This window comes from Furipterus horrens, unplaced genomic scaffold (assembly GCF_987537825.1).
Source record: "Furipterus horrens unplaced genomic scaffold, mFurHor1.1.pri manual_scaffold_13, whole genome shotgun sequence".
In the NCBI taxonomy this organism is placed as follows: domain Eukaryota; kingdom Metazoa; phylum Chordata; class Mammalia; order Chiroptera; family Furipteridae; genus Furipterus; species Furipterus horrens.
Window position 1 is genome coordinate 33,536,607 of NW_028327183.1, and position 23,957 is coordinate 33,560,563.

At 43.5% G+C, this 23,957-nt stretch overlaps 1 protein-coding gene and 1 non-coding gene across 3 annotated transcripts in view; one reads left to right on the forward strand and one right to left on the reverse strand.

The window, feature by feature from the left end:
• The window catches only part of RHPN2 (rhophilin Rho GTPase binding protein 2), a 54,539-nt gene that overhangs the window by 8,520 nt on the left and 22,062 nt on the right, over window positions 1–23,957 (reverse strand). For both annotated transcript variants that reach the window (XM_090258991.1, XM_090258990.1), the window contains exons 3-11: window positions 19,360–19,488; window positions 16,913–16,988; window positions 9,778–9,855; window positions 9,285–9,409; window positions 7,178–7,344; window positions 5,113–5,300; window positions 4,554–4,710; window positions 2,931–3,050; window positions 1,390–1,584 (exon numbers count right to left, since the gene is read on the reverse strand). In XM_090258991.1, coding sequence (XP_090115117.1) covers window positions 1,390–1,584; window positions 2,931–3,050; window positions 4,554–4,710; window positions 5,113–5,300; window positions 7,178–7,344; window positions 9,285–9,409; window positions 9,778–9,855; window positions 16,913–16,988; window positions 19,360–19,488 — 1,235 coding nt within the window. The remainder of the gene's footprint in view (window positions 1–1,389; window positions 1,585–2,930; window positions 3,051–4,553; window positions 4,711–5,112; window positions 5,301–7,177; window positions 7,345–9,284; window positions 9,410–9,777; window positions 9,856–16,912; window positions 16,989–19,359; window positions 19,489–23,957) is intronic.
• On the forward strand, window positions 9,962–10,099 carry LOC149994440 (small nucleolar RNA SNORA76). The gene has a single exon (XR_016507950.1). It is a non-coding gene; the product is annotated as a small nucleolar RNA SNORA76 (small nucleolar RNA).

Consider the following 23,957-nt stretch of genomic DNA (forward strand, 5'->3'; position numbering starts at 1 on the left):
CTCAAACAATTGAAAGGAGAGTTGAATGAGATTCTATATACAAATGGTGCTTACTGTTGTGCCTGGCAGACCTCAAATGCTCAACAGCTATCAGCCAATATTACTGCAGACAAGCCCAGGATTCTAGCTTAAGCTAGAATCTAATTCTAAGGAACTGGTCACTGAAAATTGGGGGTGGAACTCCAGAGACTGGAGACAGAGATTTAGGAAGTAGCATGTGAGGGGTATAGTCAAAGGGGGTTCCCTCAATTGGGTAATCCTCTACTCCCTTCCCCTAATTCCTGGAAAGATCCTAGTCATTCCTCACTATAAAGACACTTCTCAGGGAAGTCCCTCCACTCCTGACCTCCAGGGCAGAACTGACTGCCACCTCTCTAAGGGCAGCTAGAGCTGCCCCGTTCACCTCCGTATTCCCAAACCAAGGACAGTATTCAACACCTTGGAGAGCCTTAGAAAAGCCTCGGGTGTACAATCTCACTTACATGTGGAATCTAAACTAGTCCATCTTATAGAAGCAGAGAGCAGAATGCTGGATGCCAGGGGTAGGAGGAGGTGAAAGTGAGAAGGTATTGGTCAAAGGGTACAAAGTTTCAGTTATACAAGATGAGTAAGTTCTAGATATCTAACAATGCCATGTTGTATGCTTAAACTTTGCTATGAGGGGAGAGCTTAACTGTTCTCGCTCATACACACACACACGATGAACTAGGTTTTGAAGAATTTTCCCTGCATCTTCTGGTTTCCACCATGTCAATAAAAGTTTTACTTCTCATTTCATAATAAAAATAATTTTTGTCTTAAAAGAAAAAATATGTTGGTACTAATGAAAGATGAATTAAACAGGAGGGAAAGCAAGCTAGGGGAGGGAATAAGAATGCGCTAGTTTTCAAACCATGGAGCCTGAGTTGTAAAAGAAAGATAGCAAACTGCAGGTTCCCAGAAGGCAGATGGAGTGTGGGTGGGTGTGAAGTGTAGCAAAAATGTCAAGGTAAAAGGCAGTTTCAGAGGTCTCCTGATTAGAGGTGATGGCTGGCACCCCAAAGGAGGCTGAGAGACTTTAGGAAGAGTGGATGTGACTGGGCAAGAAGAAAAGGTAACAAAGAGGGTTGGGAGGGAGGTGGGAATGGACAAGGTGGTAGGACACCCTGACAGCAAGGGAGGAGTATCAAGGGGCAGCAGAGGAGTCCGAAGTCACTAAAGGGTTGATGGGGACAAGACCATAAAGAAGTCCCTGCATTCAGACACAAAGAGATGGGCAAGAGCAGCATTTTGCCCCCCCCGCCCCCCAGTGCCCAGCACATCCAGCTCCTACAGAATGAGCAAATAAAGACTGTGCGCCCCGAACGCCCCAGCCTCCCACACAGAGCCCACTTGGCACCTGGCACTTACGAATAATGTCAGGAGCATCGGTCAAGTTCAGCAGGTCATCGTCCTCCTGGTGCTGAGTGTACTTAAGCCGGGATCGCTGCTGTGCTGCACCTAGCACCTCGTGCAACAGCTTGATGTTGTGGAGATTCTTGCATAAGCTCACCTCCCTTGTGGACTCCTCATGATGCACCATGGCTTTGCGCAGATGGGACTTGCCTGCCAACGGAAAAGCAAGACCATGTGACATGTGTCCTAAACTGCAACACGAGTACCTCAAGGAGAGCCCAAGTGCCCAGGGATCAGGCCAGAAGAGTGGACGTTCTCGTTTCTGAAGAATCCCGCCAGATGGCTTAAGTCCCTCTGAAATGCATATGCAACATACTCACTTACATCCATAAAACATCCATTCAGTGAATATATACTGAATGTTCTAGACAGCAGAGATAAGGCAATGAACAAAAACTAGCTTCTGCATTCATGGAGTTTACATGCCTAGTGTTTGAAGACAGATCATTAACAAGCAAAGCCGTAATGATGGAATGCGTGGCAATCAGCTTAGAGAGAATGTGAACCACAGCAAGTGGATGTGGCAAGAGAAGACTGGGGATGGAAACCTGTTCTTCTACGATGGGTGACCAGGGAAGGCCTTTCTGAAGGTAACTCTTGAACATAGCCCTGCAGGAAGTAAGGGAGTAGCCCTGAGGATATCTGACAGAAGACCATTGCTGAAATAAGAGCCGGCAAGGTGCTGGGGATTAGGCAGAGAAGGGAAGGGAATGGGGGGGGGGGGGGGGCATGTCCAACTTCTCTTGTAGGTGATTTGGGAGCCCATCGGGTATGAGCAGAGGACTGAGGGGATCTAAACCATGTATGTGAATGGACAATGAAGGAACAAAGAGGAAAGCAGGAAGATTAGCTATGAGGCCACTGCAAAAAGCTGAGCAAGTTGTTTAACCTCTCTGGGGAACATGCCATACCTATCTCATAGGATTATGTGAGGTTTCAGCAAGTCAACACTGTATGAGTGTGGCTTGGACCAGGGTGGTAGCGTAAGCAGTGACCCGTCTTCTAGGTAGAATCAATGGGATTTGCTCAAAAATTGTAGGGAGACAGGGCACAGAGTGAGTCCAAGGTTTCTGGCCTGCATACCTGGAAGAATGCAGTTACCATCACTGAGATGGGGAAAGGTGAGTGGGGGGGTCAGGGGAAGGAGGAGTGTAGGTTTGCTCTTCACTCTCAGACTTGGCAGAGACCAAACCAGAACAATTCATTATTGGTTCTCAGGTGTGGCCTGAGAAAATGAAGCCCTGAGTCCTTCCACACTAGATATCCTGAAAGACTGTCAAAGCTCTAGCTCCACTGGGGAGGCCTGGGCCCTCGCAGAACCCGTGAGAACACAACTCTGGAAGCCCAAAGAGATTACAGGACACTGGCCACAATGACTCTGTACCCCAACTCTCCAAGCCCTGCCCTGGGGACATGTCTGAGGTCGTTAGTAAGCAGGACCAGCTGGGCATCAAATTGGGCACAAGGAAGAAGGGAGCAGAAGAGTCGATACACACCCAGCTGTCGGCGCTGGTGATTGTTTTTCAGCGTGGCCAAGGGTGTCAGTCCCTCTGGCATGTGGTCATAAAGCTGGGACAGGCACTTCTCCTGGTGGTCTTCATCCGTACCAGGCTTCACTGCAACAAGAGCCACAGGGTAAGTCCCTTCTCATGGACGTGGCCGAGGACTTTGGAGACAATGCCACAGACCCACTTAGATTTTCTCCTTCAACTACATCTTCAGATTTCTTTATTCTCCAGTTTTACAGGCTCTTGGAATAACAGGTCTCCTTTCAGCCCTTGGACACACTCCAGGCAATCCAGCCCACAATACTTTGCACACTTGGGGCTCATAATTTGGCTTTGAGGCCCCACTCTCAATCCCCTCCAAGTCATCTATTTCCCAGAACCTCCAAGCACAGTCCCATCTCAAACCTGTGGTGGCCTGTGCACCTGCACCCTGCCTGGAGCATGTGCCCTGTAACCTCTCCGACCACTCACTACTACGCTCAACGCTTTCAGCCCCCGCCCCAGAGTTCAGGTAGAGTTCTTGTTCCAGCTGTCCTTTCCCTCCTTGATCCGCTAGAAAAGTTCTCCTCAGAGCTCAGAGGCCAACTCAAATGAAAAACCGTCCATGGCTACACCATGGAGTCCAACTGCAGCCCCACTGGTGTCTCCACAGCAATTTTTGCAGCACTATATTTCCACTGGTTTACCTGACTTGTCCTGCCTAGCAGACTGCATAATAATGCTAGCAGTAGCAGCTAACACTTTCAGAGTCTACCCATATACAAGGCACTATTTAGCTTTGCACATACGTACTCCATTTTCACAACGGCCCTTCATATCCCGTTTTAGAGATGAGAAAACTAAGGCACAGAGCAGCTAAGTAACTTCCCTAAGATTACACAGCTGGTAAATGGCAGACCTGAGATATGAAGCCAGGAAACCTGGCTCCAGAGGTTATACTTTCCATTATGCTGGGGGCTGCCTTGATTAGTATAATTACAACAAAAGTCCCACCTAACCTGAGATCAGAGCCGAGACTGGGATGAGGAGAGTGATATAGTCACCTCCAGCTGAAAACTGAAGGAGGTGCCCGAAACTCAACAATCAAGACATATAATAGTTTAATGCAAGTTCCTAAATATCAAAACCAATGCAAAACATCCATGTCAAAAAAAATATATATATATATATATATATTGCTTTGGGCTCTGAGGTGGCTGAGCACAGCATTGTTACCAATTCCTCTCTTTATGCATTAATTTTGATTCACTTAAAATGTCACATTAAAATTTTATCGTGATTACTGTGTTTTGGGTCATTCCCTTAGATTTTGTGCCTGAGGCAAATGCCTCCTGGTCCTTGCCCTGTTCTAGATCATGAGGCTGTCTGCTCCATCACAGGCAGAATTAACGCTGCCCTTCTTCCTCCCCCAGGGGAAACACAGAACACCTAATCCCACCCTGGCCTATGTGACAGCTGCCTGGCCAACATATACTGCCCCCTCTCTCTGTCCCCAGGCTGTTAGCACGTCCAGGGCAGGCAGACAGCTCCGACTCAGTTCAGCATCTCCTGGAGGCAGGACAACCACAGCCCTGACCAAAGCCCAGAGCCTCCATGCACCCCGAGCCTTACGCTGGTGGTCGATGAGGAGGGTGGCTACAAAGTAGTGGGCCAGAGCTCCGTAGTGGTGGGCCTTCACGCAGACCAAGCTGGCCCAGGAGTAGGGGATGTTCTCCTTCACTGGTGCCTGGCTCATGGCTGCGTGCAGCTGCTGATAGACCTCTCCCACCTGCAACAGAAGGGATGTTGTGAAGGAGGAGCTTGGCTTAGGGGCTCTCACGTACCTGGGCTACAGAAAAAGGGCCCTTTCTCCCATGCAGCAGTCTCTGCCAGAGGCTGCTCCAAAATCTGGGAGCAACTCCAAGAATTCTTCATGCTGTCAGTGTCAGAGTTAACAGGGAGATCAGGCAACTGTCATTATGCTGGTTTTTGGGCTAAGCTGCAGATGGAATCAGTGATCCATATCTGAAACACGAGTACTTGCCAAGAAAAAGCAAGCCAGCACTCTGGCCAGGGGGGGAATGCTGCCCAGGCCATGGGCAAGCTGTGGTGGGCCATCCCCGCTACTTCCAGTGGGCCCGCACCAATGCATCCTGCCACCCTGAAAGTCATGAGAACCAGGAAGGCTTACCTTGGCAGCCTCCTGAGCCACCTTCACCAGCATGAAGAACTCATTCTGGATCCCAGGAAGGCAGATTTTCTCAAACACACTTTCTTGGGCCTGTGCAAGCATCATTTTGACCAGCACGTTGAGCATGGCGGGGCTCATGTCATAACTCGGTGTGTGAGTAAATGTCTCTTTCAGGTAGTTTAAAACCCCTACAATTGGAATTTTTTTGCGTGTTATTTGGGGGCCATATTTATTTCACCATGCTGCTCAGAAATATAGATAATTGACAGAATCAAAAATCCTGGAGCACCTTCAAAAATATGATTCACAATTACCATAAGATCCAGCAATTCCACTCCTAGGTACACACACCAAAAAAACTGAAAGCAGGGACTTAAACTGGTAGTTGTGGACCAACGTCCATGACAGCATTATTCTCAAATAGCCAAAAGGCAGAACAACTTAAATATCCATTGATGGATTAATGGATACACGAAATGTGGTATAAACATGCAATGGAATAGTTTTCAGCCTTAACAAGGAAGAACACTGACACACACTACAATATGGAAGAAGACATTATGCTGAGTGAAATAATCCAATCACAAGGACAAATACTGTATGATTCCACTGAGATGAGATATCTGGAATAGTCTCGAATTCATAGAGACAAAAAGTAGAATGGTGTTTGCCAGCAGTTGGGGAAGGGGAGAGGAAATGGAGAGTTACTGTTTACTAAGAACAGAGTTTCAGTATGGGATGATGGAGAGAGAGTTGCACAACAATGTGAATGTACTTAATGCCAATGATGAGCTCTTAAAAATGGTAAAAATGGCAATTTCGTTATGTATCTTTTACCACAGTATAAAAAAAGATCTGACTCTATTCCAAACATTTACCTCTGTATCAGGAAAAGAAACCAGCCTGTTCCCATCTATTCCTGTCTCTCCTGGGACAAGTGAGAAATTCCAAACATAACCAGGCATTTGAGGAAGGCAAAGAGGAAAGCAGGCAGGTGAACAAGTGAGGGGCTCTCAGCAGGGGAGGCTCACACTTAACACCTAGGTTACTCAGAAAAGTAGGGCTTTCCCCTAGGACCCCAGGAAAGATCAGCTCAGCCCATCCCAATAGAAATTTTCATGCTGTAGCCCTCAGCTGTCTTTTTTTACGCTTTAGAAAATTAACTGTCACAACATAAACAGACATCAACCTGCAGCTAAAATAAAGTCTCCCCCATGAATCCCATCTGACTGGTTCCTCTGGTTTTGCCTCAAAGCGCAGATCACTTTGCAGAAGGGTGGCAACTACCACAAGCTCTTTGCTCCTCTCTGTGTTCCTCCGCTCTCTCCTCAAGCTGCATTCTGTCCATGTCTGTAATCTCAGAGACAGGTCACAAAGTACACCTGCTCACGATTCCTCAGAATGATGAGTCCAGAAAAGGATTTACAGCAAAAGTAATCAATTCCTACATGGAATCTTAGAATACTGGTTCATCCCAAGTATGTGAGACACAGACCCTGCTAGAGGTGAGCAAGGCAGGACCCTTGGGTTCCCATGAGCCCCGTGGGCCCACTCACTGCACCAGGCCTCCGACCCCTGGTGCTAAGTGTCATTTGACAAAGGGCCAAGAAGAGCGACCTTAGGTGGGCGGGCTTTATAGAATCAGCAAAATATAAAGGCATAAATAGTAATAGGCACTAATAAGACACACATAATTATTTTTTAAAGCCTACATTTTTACTACTTGGAAAAATTTATTCTGTTCTTCAATAGTGTTCAAAGGAACACTTCATTTACTGCCATCCTTGGGGCCACTCATTTGCAAAAAATTAATCATTAACCACAGGATTCACTGTGTACATGAGCCATAACCCAGACCCAGACTGTGCCAACAGGGTTTAAACCATTAAGTAATTCTCTTGGTGGGAAATTACACCAGCACTGGGAACTGGCCTGGCCCTTTCAGGCCCGTGAGACCAAGCATGGGGCCTGGGAAGGACCCACCAGACCCACTTCAAACCCACTGGCACCCAGTGCCAAATAACAGGGCTGGGACACTATCCCAGCAGTCCTCTCGGAGACACACCTGCAGCTCTCTGAAATGCATCCACCGCACTCTCCAGCTCAGCTTGCATCTTTCGGTTGCATCGGGTTCCAATCTGTGTGTAGAGGGCTCCAATGTTAAACAGAATGCTGGCCTTTTCCAGTAACAAGTTTTGTTGGCTGACTGGGACCCCAGTGAGGGAGTCATACCTATTGAAAAGAAATGTAATGTGTTGTGAGAATACAGATTACTTGGCTAGTTAATGCCATTTGGGGGTAAAAAATGGACAAAATTTATTTCTTGAATAAAATTCAAAGATGCACATGCAATAAAGCTTTCATTTCCAAAAAGCTGATGGGCCTGATCATACTGAAGATACCCACAACAGCACACAAAAATAAGGATTCACAACCAAGATGTCCTTCAGCAGGTGAATGGATAAGAAAGCTGCGGTATATCCATACAGTGAATATTATTCCGTATTAAAAAGAAAAAAGTTATCGAGCCATGAAAAGACATGCAGGAACCTTAAAAAAATGCATATTACTAAATGAAAGAAGCCAATCTGAAAAGGGTACATACTGTATGATTCCAACTATATGACATTCTAGAAAAGGCAAAATAATGAAGACAGGAAAAGAATCAGTGGTTGCCAGGGTTTCAGAGGAAAGAAAGGGGAAGGACAAATAGGGGGAACACAAAAAAATTTAGGGCAGTGAAACTGCTCTGCATACTGTAATGGTAGATGCTTGTTATACACTTATCCAAATCCATACAGAATGTACAACAGTAACAGTGAACATTAAGGTAGACTACGGACTCTGGGTGATAATGTGCCAATTGTAGTAAATGCATCACGCTGGTAGGGAATGTTGATATTGGGGAGGTTTGGTGTGGGGGAGCAGGGGTTTATGGGAAATCTCTCTACCTTCCCTTTAATTTTGCTGTGAACCTAAAACTGCTCTAAGAAATAATTTTAAAAATATAAGGCTTCTCCTAAATAAAATACAGCAATTACGAACCCCTCATAATTCTTGCTAAAGTCTTAAAGATCCAGGATTTGTTTTAAAGTTCACACATCAACCAACAGGTAGACATGGAGCTACTCCTTAATTCAAGACTGAGGTAAAATCACCTTTAGAACCTTCACCAGAGCAGGCAGCTCACAGCATCTTTACAAAAAGTCATCCGCCTTTCCTTTCAAAAGGCAGGCAGCACATGGGCCTTCTATGGTATAATTTAACTCTGAATATGATCCTTACGATTGGGATTTAGTCTCCTCTCACCCATATTCAGAGAACAGGTACAGCATCTCTATAAAGTATTTAAACAACACTAATCTTTGAAAATACCAATTCTGGCCCTGACTGGGTAGCTCAGTGGATTGGGTGTTGTCCCACAAACCAAAAGGTAGCCAGTTCAATTCCTGATTGGGGCACATGCCTGGGTTGCAGGTTTGATCCCTGGTTGGGGCACATGAGAGGCAACTGATTGCAGTTTATCTCATACATCCATATTTCCCTCCCTCTCTTTCTCCCTTCCTTCCTCTCTATCTAAAAAATAAATAAATAAAATCTTTAAAGAAAGAAAATACCAACTCTGGCTCTGGCCAGGTAGCTCAGTTGGTTAGAGCATTGTCCCAAAATGCCAAGGTTGCATGTTTAATCCTGGGTCAGGACACATACAAAAATCAACCAGTGAATGCATAAATAAGTGGAACAACAATGTCTCCCCCCATCCCCTCTAAAATCAGTAAAGAAAATACCAGCTCTGGAAAGAGCCAAATATTCTGCTTCGTTTTAATTCCATCTCCTTCTGTTTGCAGCCCTTGTCACAGGGACAAAACCTGATTCCTAGCCCCCACCCCATCTGGGACAAGAATCTTGCTTCTTGTTAGTTCTACCTCAGAGCCCCGATGATAAAATGAGCATGAAAAAAATGCCTCTTCTCCTCGGCTGACTTGTTCTGAGAAGCAAAAAGACAAGTAAGGTCTGTTGGAGCCTTCTGCCCTTGGGTCCCCTTCACAAATAAACACTAGTTTATCTACACTTCCTGAACAAAGGGGACAATTAGAAAAGAGGGGCCCCACAGTGCAGAGGAGTCCATGTGACTGAAGTGGGGCAGCACAGCACAGAACCTAGGCACCTACCAGGTAAACAAGATCCCCATCTGCTGGGTGGGCGGGAAGAACCGGCTCTCAACAAAGCCCAACTGGAGGAAATAACTCATCAGCAGTTTAACACCAGCTTCATCCCTGCTGGGTGTTCGACAAGCCTGAAAGGAAAGGAACCACCAAAGGGGTGAGTTGGTGAGGACAGAGCAGATGCGCTGGGAGGTAGAAGGTGCTTGCCCACACTATTTTTGTGGAGCTGGGGTCCTGCTACTGGCATCATGAGCTCTAGGAGGGGTGTAAAGGGATGGGATGAACACAGGAGTCCCAAATTCAGTCCCAGATGTGCCAAGGGCAGGTCTCTTCCCTTCTGTGGTCTTATGTGACAAGTGGAACAGATGATTCTGACAGCCCCTCCAGATCACCTCCAACCATCTGCAGTTCTCTAAGATTTCAAGTGCAATAGTGAGATATTCTGAAGACTAAAGCCCCAGCTGCCATCCTCCCCTCCCTGCTGCTGGCAGAAACGTACTTGTCTCAGATCCGTAAGATCTGCTATTGCCTCTTCATATAGGTAGCTATCTTCACTGTAATGTTCCAGAATAAAATCCTGTAAGAAAAATGGGATAAGATAAAATTGAATAGAGTATCATGCAATACCAAAAGAGGTAAAAGAGTAATGTCTAATGTGCTCCCTTTAAACATACATGTAGAACGTGCTGTCTTTGAGCCCCCATTGCACCTGCGCATGGCCATGGGGATCAGGTTGCAGGGTCAGAGCATGTGCTGCGCATAACTGGGGCCACCTGGCTGAATGCTTCACAACCTACCCCTTTTAACCCTTAGCGACACGGCAGAGAAACAAAACAAAACAAATCCAAAAAGCAAAATAAAAGCAAAAACAGAAAAAATAAATAAGAAAAATATACATGTAGAATACATAGAAACCTATGGAAGATTCCATACTATGGTGATTTTCTGAGTGGTAGGGTTTATTTTCTTAACTGTGTTTATGTATATTTCACACGAGGATAAGTTTACTGATTTGAGAGTGAAAGGAAGGGAGAGAGACAGAAGTATCCTGTACCTGCCCTGGCCAGGGATCAAACCCACAACCTACATACGTGCCCTGACCAGGAACTGAACTCACAACTTTCTGGTGTACAGAGGACGCTCCAACTAACTGAACCACCCGGCCAGCACTATATGTTTTCAAATTTCTCTTTTGTTGCTTTAGTAAAAAGGGAAGCTGAAGGTTTTTTTTAAAAATGTCTTTACAACAGTTAAGTCATCTATACATTAAACAAGTCTATTCGTAGGTACAAAATAGACAGGGGGTATTAAGAATAATACAGGAAAGGGAGAAGCCAAAGAACTTATATGCACGACCCATGGACATGAACTAAGCGGGGTGGGGGGAATTGCTGGAAGGAGGGAGGCAAAAGGGGAAAAAATTGGGACAACTGTTAATAGCATAATCAATAAAATATACTTTAAAAAATAAAAAGGAGAAAGAAAAGAAAAAAGAAGGGCGAAGAGAGAGGTTGTGCAATTATCTTTCCCAAGTGTCTGTGAGGATTCTCTTTAGGTATATACTTTCTATATTAAAGCTCCTCCTACTTTTTGTCCATTCAATGCATATCTACACACACACCCATATACTACTGAAAGAATATATAGCTTTGCTTTGCTTTTTTTTTTTTTAATTGGCAATGCATCAAACATTTTCATGTAGCATAAAATATGAGTATTCTCTAACATGACCTTTAATGGATATATAATCCTCCAATGTAAAATTAACTTCTTTAACAAGTAAATTGAACACCTACTATAGGCCAGCCAGTATGTACCATGATAATCTTCACTCACTCTTATTAGACCTTAATGTCCGTTGTAAATTTTACAATTAAAGATAACACCGTGACACTCATCCCTGCGCGTACCTCTGATTAGATCCTCAGAATAAATCCCAAGGAGATGTCTTGCTGGGCCCAAGGCTATGCAGAAGCTCCTATTTTTTAATTTGGTCCTTTTACCCAACTTTTATTTTTGCTTTATAATGCTGTCACAGATTTTCCTTACAACTTAAAGTGCTGATGTTTGGAATCAGCTCCTCTACTAATAAACCAATGACTTATAAAATGTTACTACTGACATTAATTACAGTGAGGATGGTCTGAAGAACCAAGTTCACTAAGGTTTATCCAATGACATCCCTGAGAGCAGGGCCAAGGGCCACTACCCAGGTTACACTCTACAAAGCAGGATGTTGTTCTGTCAGCCTCTAGTGGACATTAGCAAAAATTTTCCTAAAAGGAGAGAAATTAGTCTTAACTATGGAGTTAAAAGACATACTTTAGGTTAACCCCATAGAAGTCAAAGATGATCTTGATAAAAATTCTAAATGTATTCCTGACTTTGAAACTTAGTAAACTAGGACAGAGTAAATGTATTCATTAGATAAAAATTACCTAGCTGAAACACTTAACCATCAGGGACAAGACAAGAATTTGTATCATCACTGTTATTACTTAGCATAATTCTGAAAGTTCTCTAGCCAACAAATTAAGAAAAATAAGAGATATAAATATTAGAAAGAAACAAAGTAATTTTTTTGCAAAATAAAAGTATACTAACAAAACTTCAGAGCACCAACTAATAATTCAGTAAACTAGCTAAAAAGTTAACATATAAAAATCAATAGTCTTCCTTTCTTATACAGCCAGTAATCAGTTAGAAAATATAATAGGGAAACAATAAATTCCATCATAACAAATATTTCTAGGAATAAAAATAATGTAATTAAGCCAATAACTATTAAACTTTACTGAAGGACATTCATTAACTCATGCTTTCATTTAATTCATAAAATCATTTTAATAAGACAAATGTGGTTCCTGCCACTATAAATGTGTTATTTGTTGACATCACCAATTAAAAGTATATTCATGAATGAAAATGTGTGATATTGTGAAGGTGAAAGTTTGTCTAAATTAGGCTAAGATTCTAATGAAATGTCAATTAAAATCCAAAAGAACTATTTTTGGAAAACTTCACAAAGTATAAAAGTAAAAACGTGGAAGAAAAGCTAAGAACGTTTTGAAAAGCATAATAATAAAGGAGGCTGGCTCTATTTAGTGCTGAAACACGCAGGGATTAAACAGTGAGAAATGGACAATGAAACCAGATATGGGTCTGAAACAGACTGAAGCAGATTCGAGAATCAGGTATGTAACTAAAGCCAGAACCCATGGAAGTGGGAAAGGCTGAAGCATCCAACGGGTCCAGGCAGGGAAGAAGAGGCACACGCAGACGGTGTGACTGATGCGCGTTTAAGGAAAGGACTACGACATGGTGTGGATGGTGTGGGACCTCCAGAGCTGAGGCGTCAAGGGGCACAAGGAGTTTTGGAAACCTGGAGAGGGGACTACCTGAGGTGGGTACTGAACGGCCACCGTCGCCTTCCTTAGGGGAGTGCAAAAGGAAGCCAGCGGAAGGAGCCAGGAATAAATGCCCAACTTCAGGCTCCTCCTCCTCTCTCTTCTCCAGCTGGTGCCCCTCCCGCTTGACCACACCCATTAGGAAACCACAGAGCAGGAGCCTGCAGCTGCCTCCTAGGCACAGAGCAGGACGGAGAATGATGGGATGGTGGGTGTGGGGGGAGGGGAGGGGAACAGACCACAGATGGATTCTAGATACATGGCTCAGGGGAAACTGGCTGCCCGTTTGGTGAAAATAAAAAGTTAAAGCCTTATGCCTCACATTTTACCCCAAAACAAATTCCAGATAGATTAAAGATTTGGCGTTATAATGTTTTAAACAAAGCACTAGGAGAAACAATAGCAAAATACGATATCTTGGTGTAGAGAATGCTTTTCTGAAGATGTCAGCAAGACAACTGTAAAAGGAAGAACTGGTAAGTTTAACAACACAAAACCTATATGGAGGAAATATTTTTTTTTAAAAAAACTGGTTATTGCTTATACAACAAAAGCTAAAGGAAAGGATGTACTAAGAGAAATATTTGCACTATATATAACCAAGGGTTACTGTCCTTCACATGTTAAAAAAAAAACTTTTAAGTAATAAGAGCAACACTATGGTAAGCAGACAAAGGACAGAAACAGTCATTTAGAAAAGGAGAAATGTAAGGGGCATGTACACATACACACGAATGTATTCAGCTCTATTTCTGATCAAAGAAATGCAAACTATAATAAAGTATCACTTTTGCCTGATTTCACAAAAATCAAAAAGATAGTTCTTTAAAAATGAACATGATGAATGATACTGAGTGTAACCAAAGGTTCAGGACGATAAACAGTCACACACTGGAAGGCAGGACTATTTCTGGTGGAAAGTTAGATAATATAATAAGTATCTTTGGCCTACCAAATTCACATCCAGAAACTTATCCAAAGGGAATATTCAGCAAAGTGTGCAAAAATGCTCAATAGAGAGCTGCTGACAATAGCACGTACTTTTGGAAGCTGCCTGTAGAAGGAAATTAATAGCCACCTTGTTTAAGCACAAAGAGACACACAGTGCGCCCCCCTTGAAGGGTCGAGTCTCACAGGCTTGTGAGGCAGGAGGCCCTGATCAGAAGAAGAGCCTGGGGTCCAGAGGTGAAATGCTGACAAGTAACAGAGCTCAGTGGGAGAGGTGGTAGGTTGTGAGGGATCTACACACATCTTAGTATTTTCTGAGCATTTTGGAATACTGTTTTTGATCAGAAAAATAAATAAAGCTCTATTTAAATTTAAAAAAAAAAAGAACCTGAATTCTCTGGAAAGGGAATTTGGATGATGCTTTTTAATGAGGCCATTTTAAAGCTCATTTATTTAAAATAAAACCAAATCACATTGTGAGGCTTCACTGAATATTAAATGTAACACACACATCAGATTTGAAAGACAATTTGAATTGCCTTAATTAAGCCAGGCAAACTACTTCTGCAGCACCTGTCTGTTCCTCTGAAGCACAAAAGTGGAAGGGAGAAAACAGAATGTCCCCAAATGTTCTCATTTTTGTATGACTGACATTTGTAGAGTCCCTTTTAAGCTAAAATGACATGGTTGGAAGCCTCAGCTGAACAGCAGTTGGTCATGCCCACAACACGTGACTTTTTCCACTGGCTTTAATGCAGAATTCAGTGCATGACACATTTGGAGCATTACAGAGGCCCATAAAATTCCCAGTTTCTCCATGAGTTTCCCTTTAAATGCTTACACTAAAATAAAATAAATTTTAAAAAGGCCTACACTCTTGAAGCTCTGGCACCAAGCAACAAATTAAATCTTAAGGAAACTATTCTATGAAAACAACAAGACATTTCCACAGACAGAATGTCTGAGTCTCACAGACCTACAACAAGTATCACATCTAAAAGTTCAAGTAGCCTGTGAAAAGTTGGCATAAAGGTGTGGTTCCTGGATTGTTTTCTACCCACATAATCCAATCTCTGGTGATTTTTGGTCCTTTAAGACCACCAATGTCCTTCTCAAACTCCAGAATAAACCCCAAACTCACAGGGACTGGCACCAAGATTTAAACAAGGCAGCAGGCAAAAAGGCTCTGGGTGAAAGCACTTAGTCAAGCAATTCAGTCTCCACTTCAAAATGGAAGTCAAATGCAGAAGCTTTCGAAGCATTAACTAATTACCTATTTTTTTTTTTTTTGTAAATCCTACCCTAGGATATGTTTATTGCTTTTAGAGAAAGAGGAGGGTGGGAGAGAGAGAAAAAGAACATCAATTTGTTGCCTCCCATACTCACCCTGACTAGGGAGGGAACCTGCTACTTAGGTATGTGCCCTGACCAGGAACTGAACCTGCCACCTTTTGGTGCACAGGACAACACTCTAACCAACTGAGCCACCAGACCAGGGCTAAAAGATTGCTTTTAAAGGGACAAATTCCATAGTGTCTAAAATGCCATAAGATAGTCTTTTCTTTTCTAAACTAAAAATAGTCCAAAATGAGTGAACTAACAGGATTGCTACAAAAAGAAACATAACTCTTTGAAGCATTTTTCACGATGCTGGACTTAATTCCTATATATCATGCCTATGCTTGAAAGCACAGAGATAGGCACTACCTTCCACCCCATCTCCACTTTCTCCTCCTAAATGCAAGTTTGAAGTGACTCATTAAAACTCAGACTGATGGCTTTCGTGTAGTTCAGTTGGCTGGGCATTGTCCTGTTAAGCAAACAGTCACTGGTTTGATTCCCAGTTAGGGCACATGCCTGGGTTGTGGGTTTGGCCCTTAGCGCTATTACTAGAGGCAACTGAGCGATGTTTCTCTGTTGTATCGATGTTTCTCTTTCCCTCTTTCTCCCTCCCTTGCCCTCTCTAAAAAGAAATAAATAAAGTCTTAAAAATACTTAGGACTGATGGAGCTGCTGAGAGGAGGAACAGGAGGGCTTCCCAGACTTGAGGAGGCCTCTCCTGTCCCCAGCCTGCTGGCAAGGCTTTCCTGCTGCCTCCAAGCAGAGCACCTCTCCCATCTCCCACCTGAACCACAGGTTCCCCAGGCAGGGCCTGTGACATCACCAGCATACAGCTCGGTGACAGGCAGAGGTGGGCCTACAAGTATCAGCTGCTTGCCAGAGACACACACACAGTTAAGGGGAAGCCAGATATCATTCACTCTGAAGAGGTGAGCTGTGTGGTATATAATTTATATCTCAGTAAAGCAATTATTAAAAAAAAAAAAAAGAAAGAAAGAAAGAAGGAAAGACAGGAGAAAGGAAGAAAGGTAGAAAGGGAAGGAGGAAGGGAGAGAGGGGAAGCCAGATCCTCAGGAATTAGGTGGGGGAAAATCAACAACCATAAATTCTAGTTATTCAAGTATTTAAGGATAGTGAACTAGCATCTTTGACTTACTCTGAAATACATCAAAAAATAAGATGGATTGGCCCTGGCCAAGTAGCTTGGTTGGTTAGAGCATCAACTTGATACACCAAGGTTGCAGGCTTGATCCCCCATCTCCAACCCCCGCCACGGTCAAGGCACATATAAAAGACAATCGATGAACACAGAGAAAGTGGAACAACAAATCAATGCTTCTGTTTCACTTTCTCTCCGTCTCCTCTCTCCCTAAAATCAATTTTTCTTAAAAAAGATGGATTAATATACAAACACAGGGATGCAGAGATACTAAATACGTGATAAAGTGACTACAGTAAAATGTTCATGGTAGAATCTAGGTAGTGAATATATAGATGTTTGCTGTAAAATTCATTCAATTTCCTTTTCTGTAAGTTGAAAATTTTCATAAAATGTTTAGGAAAGTAAATTTAGCTATTCTTCCAAAAATACAGCCTACATAAATTTAAAATTTTAAGAAAAAAATATATTAAAATAGGATATAATTTTTAAATTCCAAAGCATGTCCACCACAGCCCCTCTTTGACCTGGCCTCCTGGGGTGGGCTGGTGGGGGCTTCCAACTCCTTCCCCAGGCACACGAGGAGCCTTGCAGTGACCAAAGAACACAAGAGGGGTGCACCAGGCTCTCCATGCGGCCTGCTCAGAGGGCTCAGGGACACCCTGCAGAAATCAGTTGATACTTGGCCCATGAAGCCTAAGGCCATTTGTTAAGAGAGACTATATTTCTACATATTTTCCCTCATATGGTGAGTCCAGCTAGCGCTGCTTTGAATTTACCTTGAGAATGACTGAAAAGTCAACATCCTTGGTTTCCTTGAGGCCAAGAGGAATCAGCGGGATTGTAAATGTCTCCCTACAAGAAACACAGCAAGGTTTATGAACATCCCTATAATGACCACTCTGCACCCACAGTACCCCCGTCCCCCACAGGCACCCCAGCTCACACCGCCACCCCTCCTCACACCATCCCCACAAACCAGTTAGTTTTCCATAAACACAACTGGTCACATCCCTATCTCTGTTCTAAAATTGGTCCTAGTCCAGGCCTAACACACAAACCTACTACCATCTCAATCAGCTTATCCCTCCAATCTCAACCCTTCCTTCAGAGACTGTGTTGAAACCCTACAGTGCACCAGGGCCTGCGCCTGGGTCCCATCCCTCCTGCAGCCCTCCAACCCTGGGCTTTCAGTTGCCTCCTCTCTGGGGCGTATCTCTCTAGGTGTCTCATCACCTGCATGAAGAAGGACTTGAGGGCAGAAGCCCCATCTGACAACTAAGTGCTCCCAGCCCCCAAGCCAGGGTCAGGCCCTGGCCTGCTGCTTCCCTTCCATCCCCTCTCACCCCCCCACCCCCGCCACCCCATGACCACTTGGTTATCCCACAGGTTGCCCTGGGAATGTACCCTGAGCTTAATTCTTAGGGGCAGGGCCAAAAGGAAGTGAACCTCCTCAGGCTGCGTTCTGCAAACAGGGATGTACTCCCTGGCCTGTAACAGGAGACCTCAGCCCAGCCGGGGAGAAGGCCAGGAACGCTGAGCAGGTGAGTGGACAATGCATCTGTAAGCTGAAACTGCCGCCTTGGTGAAGAGAAAACAAGAGGGCTGTGCTCAAAGCAGGATCCCAAAGGGGTGCGTGGCTTCCCCAAAGTCAGCAGGGAAGGCTGGACCCCACTGGAAGAACATGAGGATGGGCCCTGCCCCTCTCCTCTGTCCCCAGTGCCCTCCTATCCTCACCTCACACAGGGCTAGAGGCAAGGTCTGCTCTCCCTGTGACTGTCCAGGAGCAGCCAGTATCCTAATCAAGGCTCCCCGGCCAGGGCACCACAGCCCCACTGTGGGGCTAACCTCCAACCTCCCTGTGCTTCCTCATCTATATATGAGGTCACTTCTTTCTTGCCTACCTCACAAAGTGTTTAAAGATCAACTGTGCTAAGGAAGAAGCAATATGCTTTGTAAACAGGAAGGGGGCAGATTCTAATGCAAGGTGGCATTATGGACATGGGCATCTCCCTCCCCTCTTCCCAATGGCAAGGAGATGGACTGGCCACTTTACAGCCACACTGATCACAATGGGGCCTTAATTGCATGTCTCTGTGGGAGGCCTTTACAATGCATAACCCTGAGCTTCAGTACAGTAAGTGGGAACAGGAAACATCCCCCATTTATCACCGTTTGTCCCTAACTGGCCTCCTCGAGGAACTTGGACCTTTTGGGCAAAACACTGGAATTGAATACCAGAGTGTAGGCTCAGAGAAACCTTTCCCTTGTTCTGATTAGGTGTTCACAGATGTCACAGAAGGCAGAACAGAGGTTGCACAGGTTTCACGTGCTCATGCTTTCCTTCTGGCTCTGAGAAACACATCCCTGCCATCCACAGGATTGGGGACAGTCAGGAAAAGCACACGCCAAAGATGACATCAGGTTCTCAAATGTCACCCTTGCATAAATTCAGGGAACCATTTTCTGACTGAGTTTTCCCTGGGGCTCCCCTAGCTTTTGAGAAGTCACTTCCGCACACAGAAAATTAGGCAAACTCTTCTTTAGAGCTTCTTGAATTTATTTCTCCTTAAAGATGGACATTTCCCACCTTGGGGTGGGAGACTCTCTGGGCTTTTCTGAAGGCCACACCTCAATACTTCGCCTCCCACAAACACTTTCTAAGGGACGCTTCTCAATTAGAACATCCATTCCTTAGGTATTTAGTGGGGTGTATTTCTAAAGTGTCTCAGCTGCAGCTTCTCCTTAGGTAGGGAACTTGCATGAGTCTCCTAATCTCTGATATAAAAAGCAGTTTAGACATTTTTGCATTCCATCAACAAAGTAGTCTAGAATCAGGCTCTGTGCATGGTGGTGAGGCTGAGAGGGAAGAAGGCAGGGCAACTTGGGCCCCACCTGGCAGGTCGGATCCCAGAGCTAAGTACAGAAATGCTCCCAGGGCATCTGTATGGCTGAGCCACCCAGCCCATGAGAAAGATGCCGCCTCCTTGCCCGGAGACAGCCACATGGTTCTCCCATAAAATTATGTTCCTTTTAAGTCCAACTCTCCAGGTGTTCCCAACAAATTCGAGGTTCATCCCTGGCACCTTGCTCAACCCCAAACCTAATCATTTCCTCACTTCCCAAAGTTGGGACCACCACACCTTTGTGGCTACCTGTGCACCATCCCTGGCGTGGCATGTTCTGGGCTCAGACAGTACCTGGAAGAAGTGTTACCCCCACTTACTCTGTGCTCTGATAGACTCCCACTGAGATGTTGAGCCTCTCCAGCTCTTCTCTGTGCAGCTGCAGTCTTGAGTTCAGAAAGCTCAGTTCCAGGCGTACCTGTTCACATACCTTGTGGTTTGTGGCTACTCTGTTAAAAGGGAGGGGAGAGAGAAGCACTCTCAGCCAGATATCCCAGCTGCTTGGTGAGCAGAACCCCCCAACCCTCACAGGGAAGCTGAGGGTCCACCTGCAGATGTGACTGCCAGATGTGATCAGATAAGGTGTTTCAGGGATGCCAGGCACCTGCCCCATTCTGAGCCACCCCTACTAGTAAATGGACCTGGAACGGAGCCAATGACACTAAGCTGGCAAGCATAAATCCTGAGACATCTCTGCAAAGAATGAGCCTTGAGAAGAAACTAGAGAACTGTTCCCAATCACACATAAATGACCATGAATTATCCCCTTAAAAGGAAATGGATGAAAAAACAGAGGAAAAGGTAACAATCTCCAGCTCATTCTATGAGGTTAATACCACCCTGACCCAGAACCAGAGCATTAGTCTTTCACCATGAAGTATGATGCTAGCTGTGTTTTCATAAATGCCCTTTATAAAGTTTTGCAAATTCTCTATTATTCCTAACTTTTTTAAATTTAATTTTTATCATAAATCTGAGTTGGACTTTATCAACCATAGGCATACCTTACTTTATTGCTCTTCACTTTACTGCCTTGAGAAGAGAATACAGAACTATTCCAAGCCATCCATAAAGGACCATAAATTAGCCCCTTTAAAGGAAATGCATGAGGGTGCTGGTTGGAGAGGGGCAAAGGGGAAAATTGGGACAACTGTAATAACATAATCAGTAAAATGTATTTAAATGAAAGGTAAACTTTTAAAAAAAGAAAAGGAAATGGATTAGAAATTAGAGGAGGAAGTAAGACTCTTCAACTCATTCTATGAGGCTAATATTACCCTGACAGACCAAAACCCTTCATAAGTAAATATGCAAAAATCCTCAATAAAATAGTAGCAACTTGAAACTAGCAACATATAAAAATGATTATACACTATGACCAAGAGGGATTTATCCAAGAATGCAAGGTTGGCTAACATCTGTAAATCAATTTATGTAGCATACTAGAGACAAAAAAACACATGGTGACCTTAATAGATGCAAAAAAATGTACAGGCATACCTTGAAGATACTGCTGGTTCAGTTCCAGACCACAACAATAAAGAAAGCATCCCAATAAAGTGAGTTGTGATCTTTTTGCTGGTGGAGGGTCTTGCTTTTAATATAGAAAAATGCAACATCTGTGAAGTGCATAAAGTGAAGACCAATAAAGCAAGGTATACCTGTGGTTGATAAAATCCAACTCAGATTTGTGATAAAAATTTTATTTTTTTAAGTATATTTGATTATGTTATTACAGGAGTCCCAATTTTTTTCCTTTTGCTCCACTCTACCTAGTACCCCCCTTCCCTCCAGCAATTCCCCCGCTTAGTTCATGTCCATGGGTCCTGCGTGTTTTTTGGCTTCTCCATTTCCTACACTATTCTTAATATTCCCCCTGTCTATTTTATACCTAACAATTATGCTTTTTAATCCCTGCACCTTTTCCCCCATTCTTCCCCGTGCCCCTCCCAGATGATAACCCTCCAAATGATCCCCATACCTATGATTCTGTTCTTGTTCTGGTTGTTTGCTTAGTTTATTCACTAATTTTTTATAGATTCAGTTGTTGATAGTAGTGAATTTGTTGTTTTGATATTCTTTTTCTTAAATAAGTCCCATTAACACTTCATGTAATAATGGCTTGGTGATGACGAACTCCTTTAGTTTCACCTTGTCTGGGAAGCACTTCATCTGCCCTTCATTCTAAATGACACCTTTGCTGGATAGAGTAATCTTGATGGTAAGTCCTTCCTTTTCATCACTTTGAATACTTCTTGCCAGGCCCTTCTTGCCTACAAAGTTTCTTTAGAGAAATCAGCTGACAGTCTTATGGGAACTCCTTTGTAGGTAACTCTGCTTTTCTCTTGCTGCTTTTAAGATTTTCTCTTTATCTTTCACCTTTGGCATTTTAATGATGATGTGTCTTGGTGCGGTCCTCTTTGGGTCCAACTTGTTTGGGACTCTCTGTGCTTCCTGGACTTGTATGCCTATTTCCTTCACCAACTTAGGGAATTTCCCTTTCATTATTTTTTCAAATAAATTTTTAATTTCGTGCTCTTCCTCTTCTCCTTCTAGAATCCCTAAGATTCGGATGTTGGTATGTTTAAAGTTGGTACGTTTAAAGTTGTCCCAGAGTCTTCTTATACTATCCTCATTTTTTGAATTCTTATTTCTTCTTTCTGTTCTGGTTGAATGTTTATTTCTTCCTTATGTTCCAAATCATTGATTTGAATCTCAGCTTCCTTCCCTTCACTGTTGGTTCCATATAGATGTTCCTATATTTCACTTAGTGTAAACTTCATTTCTTCCTTTATTTTTTTGCCATACTCAATGAGTTCTTTGAGCATCCTACCACCAATATTTTGAACTCTCTATCTGATTGGTTGGCTATCTCTGTTTTGTTTAATACTTTTTCTGGGGTTTTGTTCTGTTCTTTCTTTTGGTCCACATTTCTTTGACTCCTCAATTTGGAAGCCTCCCTGTGTTTGTTTCTGTGTATTAGGTAGAGCTGCTTTGACTCCCTATAAAACACACCTGTAAATTGTGTGGGGCAGAGCCTCAGGTAGAGCTGCTTTGACTCCCTGTCTTAGTAATGTGGCCTATTGTTGAAAAGCGCACCTGTTTGTTGTGTGGGGAGGAGCCTTACGTAATCACCAGGGTGGGGCAACCTGTGTCACTGCTCTGTGGCTCTGTGTGGGGGAGGGTTCAGAAAGGGAGTAGTGCTGCTGCCTGGCTTCTGGGGATTTGCCCCACAGTCACCCCATTTCCAGTCACTTTACCTACTCCCCATATGCAACTGGCACCCTTCCAGCTGTTGCCCTGGTGTTAAATCCCAGAGTGGGTGGGTTTCCATATGTTTTAAGACCGTGCCAGTCCTTTAAGTGGAGTTTCCTAAAAATCTGACAGTCTCTTCTGCCACCCCAACCCCCACTGCTTTTTACAACCAGAAGTTACAGGTTTTTGTCTTCCCAGTGCTGGAACGCTGGGCTGTGCAGTCTGGCCTGGGGCTGGGATCACTCGCTCCCAAGGTATCCATCCTGATTTTTATCCACCATGTGTGGATGTGGGACCGCCCACGATCATTCTGCCACCACTGCTCCCTCTCCACGCCCCACCGCATCTCCTCGCCTCTCTGCCCCATCTGAATGAATTTATCTTTTTTAAATCCTTGGTTGTCAGACTTCCATACAGTTCGATTTTCTGACAGTTCTGGGTGTTACTTGTTTTTAGATTTAGTTGTAATTCTTTTTGCGGTTGGGTGAAGAAGGGAAGTGTGTCTACCTACACCTCCATCTTGACCAGAAGTCTATGATAAAAATTTTTAATAAACTAGGAATAAAAGAGAATTTACAAAACTTTATGAAGGGCATCTATAAAAACCCACAGTTAGCATCATATTTCATGGTGAAAGACTGATACTTTCTCCCTTATGAATAGGAATGAGGCAAAGATGTAGCCTTTTGCCACTGCTAACGAAAACTGTATTGAAATTCAAGCCAGTGCCAATACGAAAAAAATTAGGTGGGCTCTCCCTCTCAGGAGCATGCTCATGTCTTTCTTCTTTCTTCCCTCTAAGGTATGCATCTCCCTAAACTCTAAGGGTCCTGAGAAGACTTGCAACCAGGGGAACAATGGGCAGTGGCAGCTTGTCCCAGGCTAACCCCCTGAACCTGTCTCCAAGGCCCCCTTTTCTCTGACTTCCCAGTGAGCTAGAGAAGCCTGGCCTAGGCTCTCTCCTGTTGTTTCTTCTATCCTAAGCCCTTCGTTGTTTCACTGTCCCCAGCTTTAATAAACTCACTCTGAAAATAAAAATTAAAAAAGAAAAAAGAAATTAAAGTCACCTGGGTTGAAAAGAGTAAAACTACCTTTATTCACAGATGACATAATCTTGTATGTAGAAAAATCTACAGGCATCCAAGAACTAATAAATTTAGCAAGGTCACAGGACACAATATACAAAAATCATTTTATTTCTATATACTAGCAATGAACAATCTTCAAGTGAAATTAAGAAAACAATTTCATTCACAATAGCATCAAAAAGAATAAAATACTTAGGAATAAATTTAAGAAAAGAAGCACAATACTTACATACTGAAAACTTCAAAACATTGCTGAGACATTAAATGTCATGTTTATAAATTGGAAGACTCACTATTGTCAAGATATCAATTCTCTATTGACATTTTTGTATTGAGATGATAAAATTGCAATCAAAACCCAGTAAACTTTTTGGTAAAAATTGACATGCTGATCCGAAAAATTATATCAAAATGCAGAAGACCTAGAATAATGAAATAATTTTGAAAAACAACAAAGTTGGAAGACTTATGCTATCTGATTTTAAAACTTACTATAAAGCCACAGTAATCAATACAATGTGGTACTGGCATAATGAACTGAATAGAATCCAGAAATCGTCGTCGGCAGCCGTCCG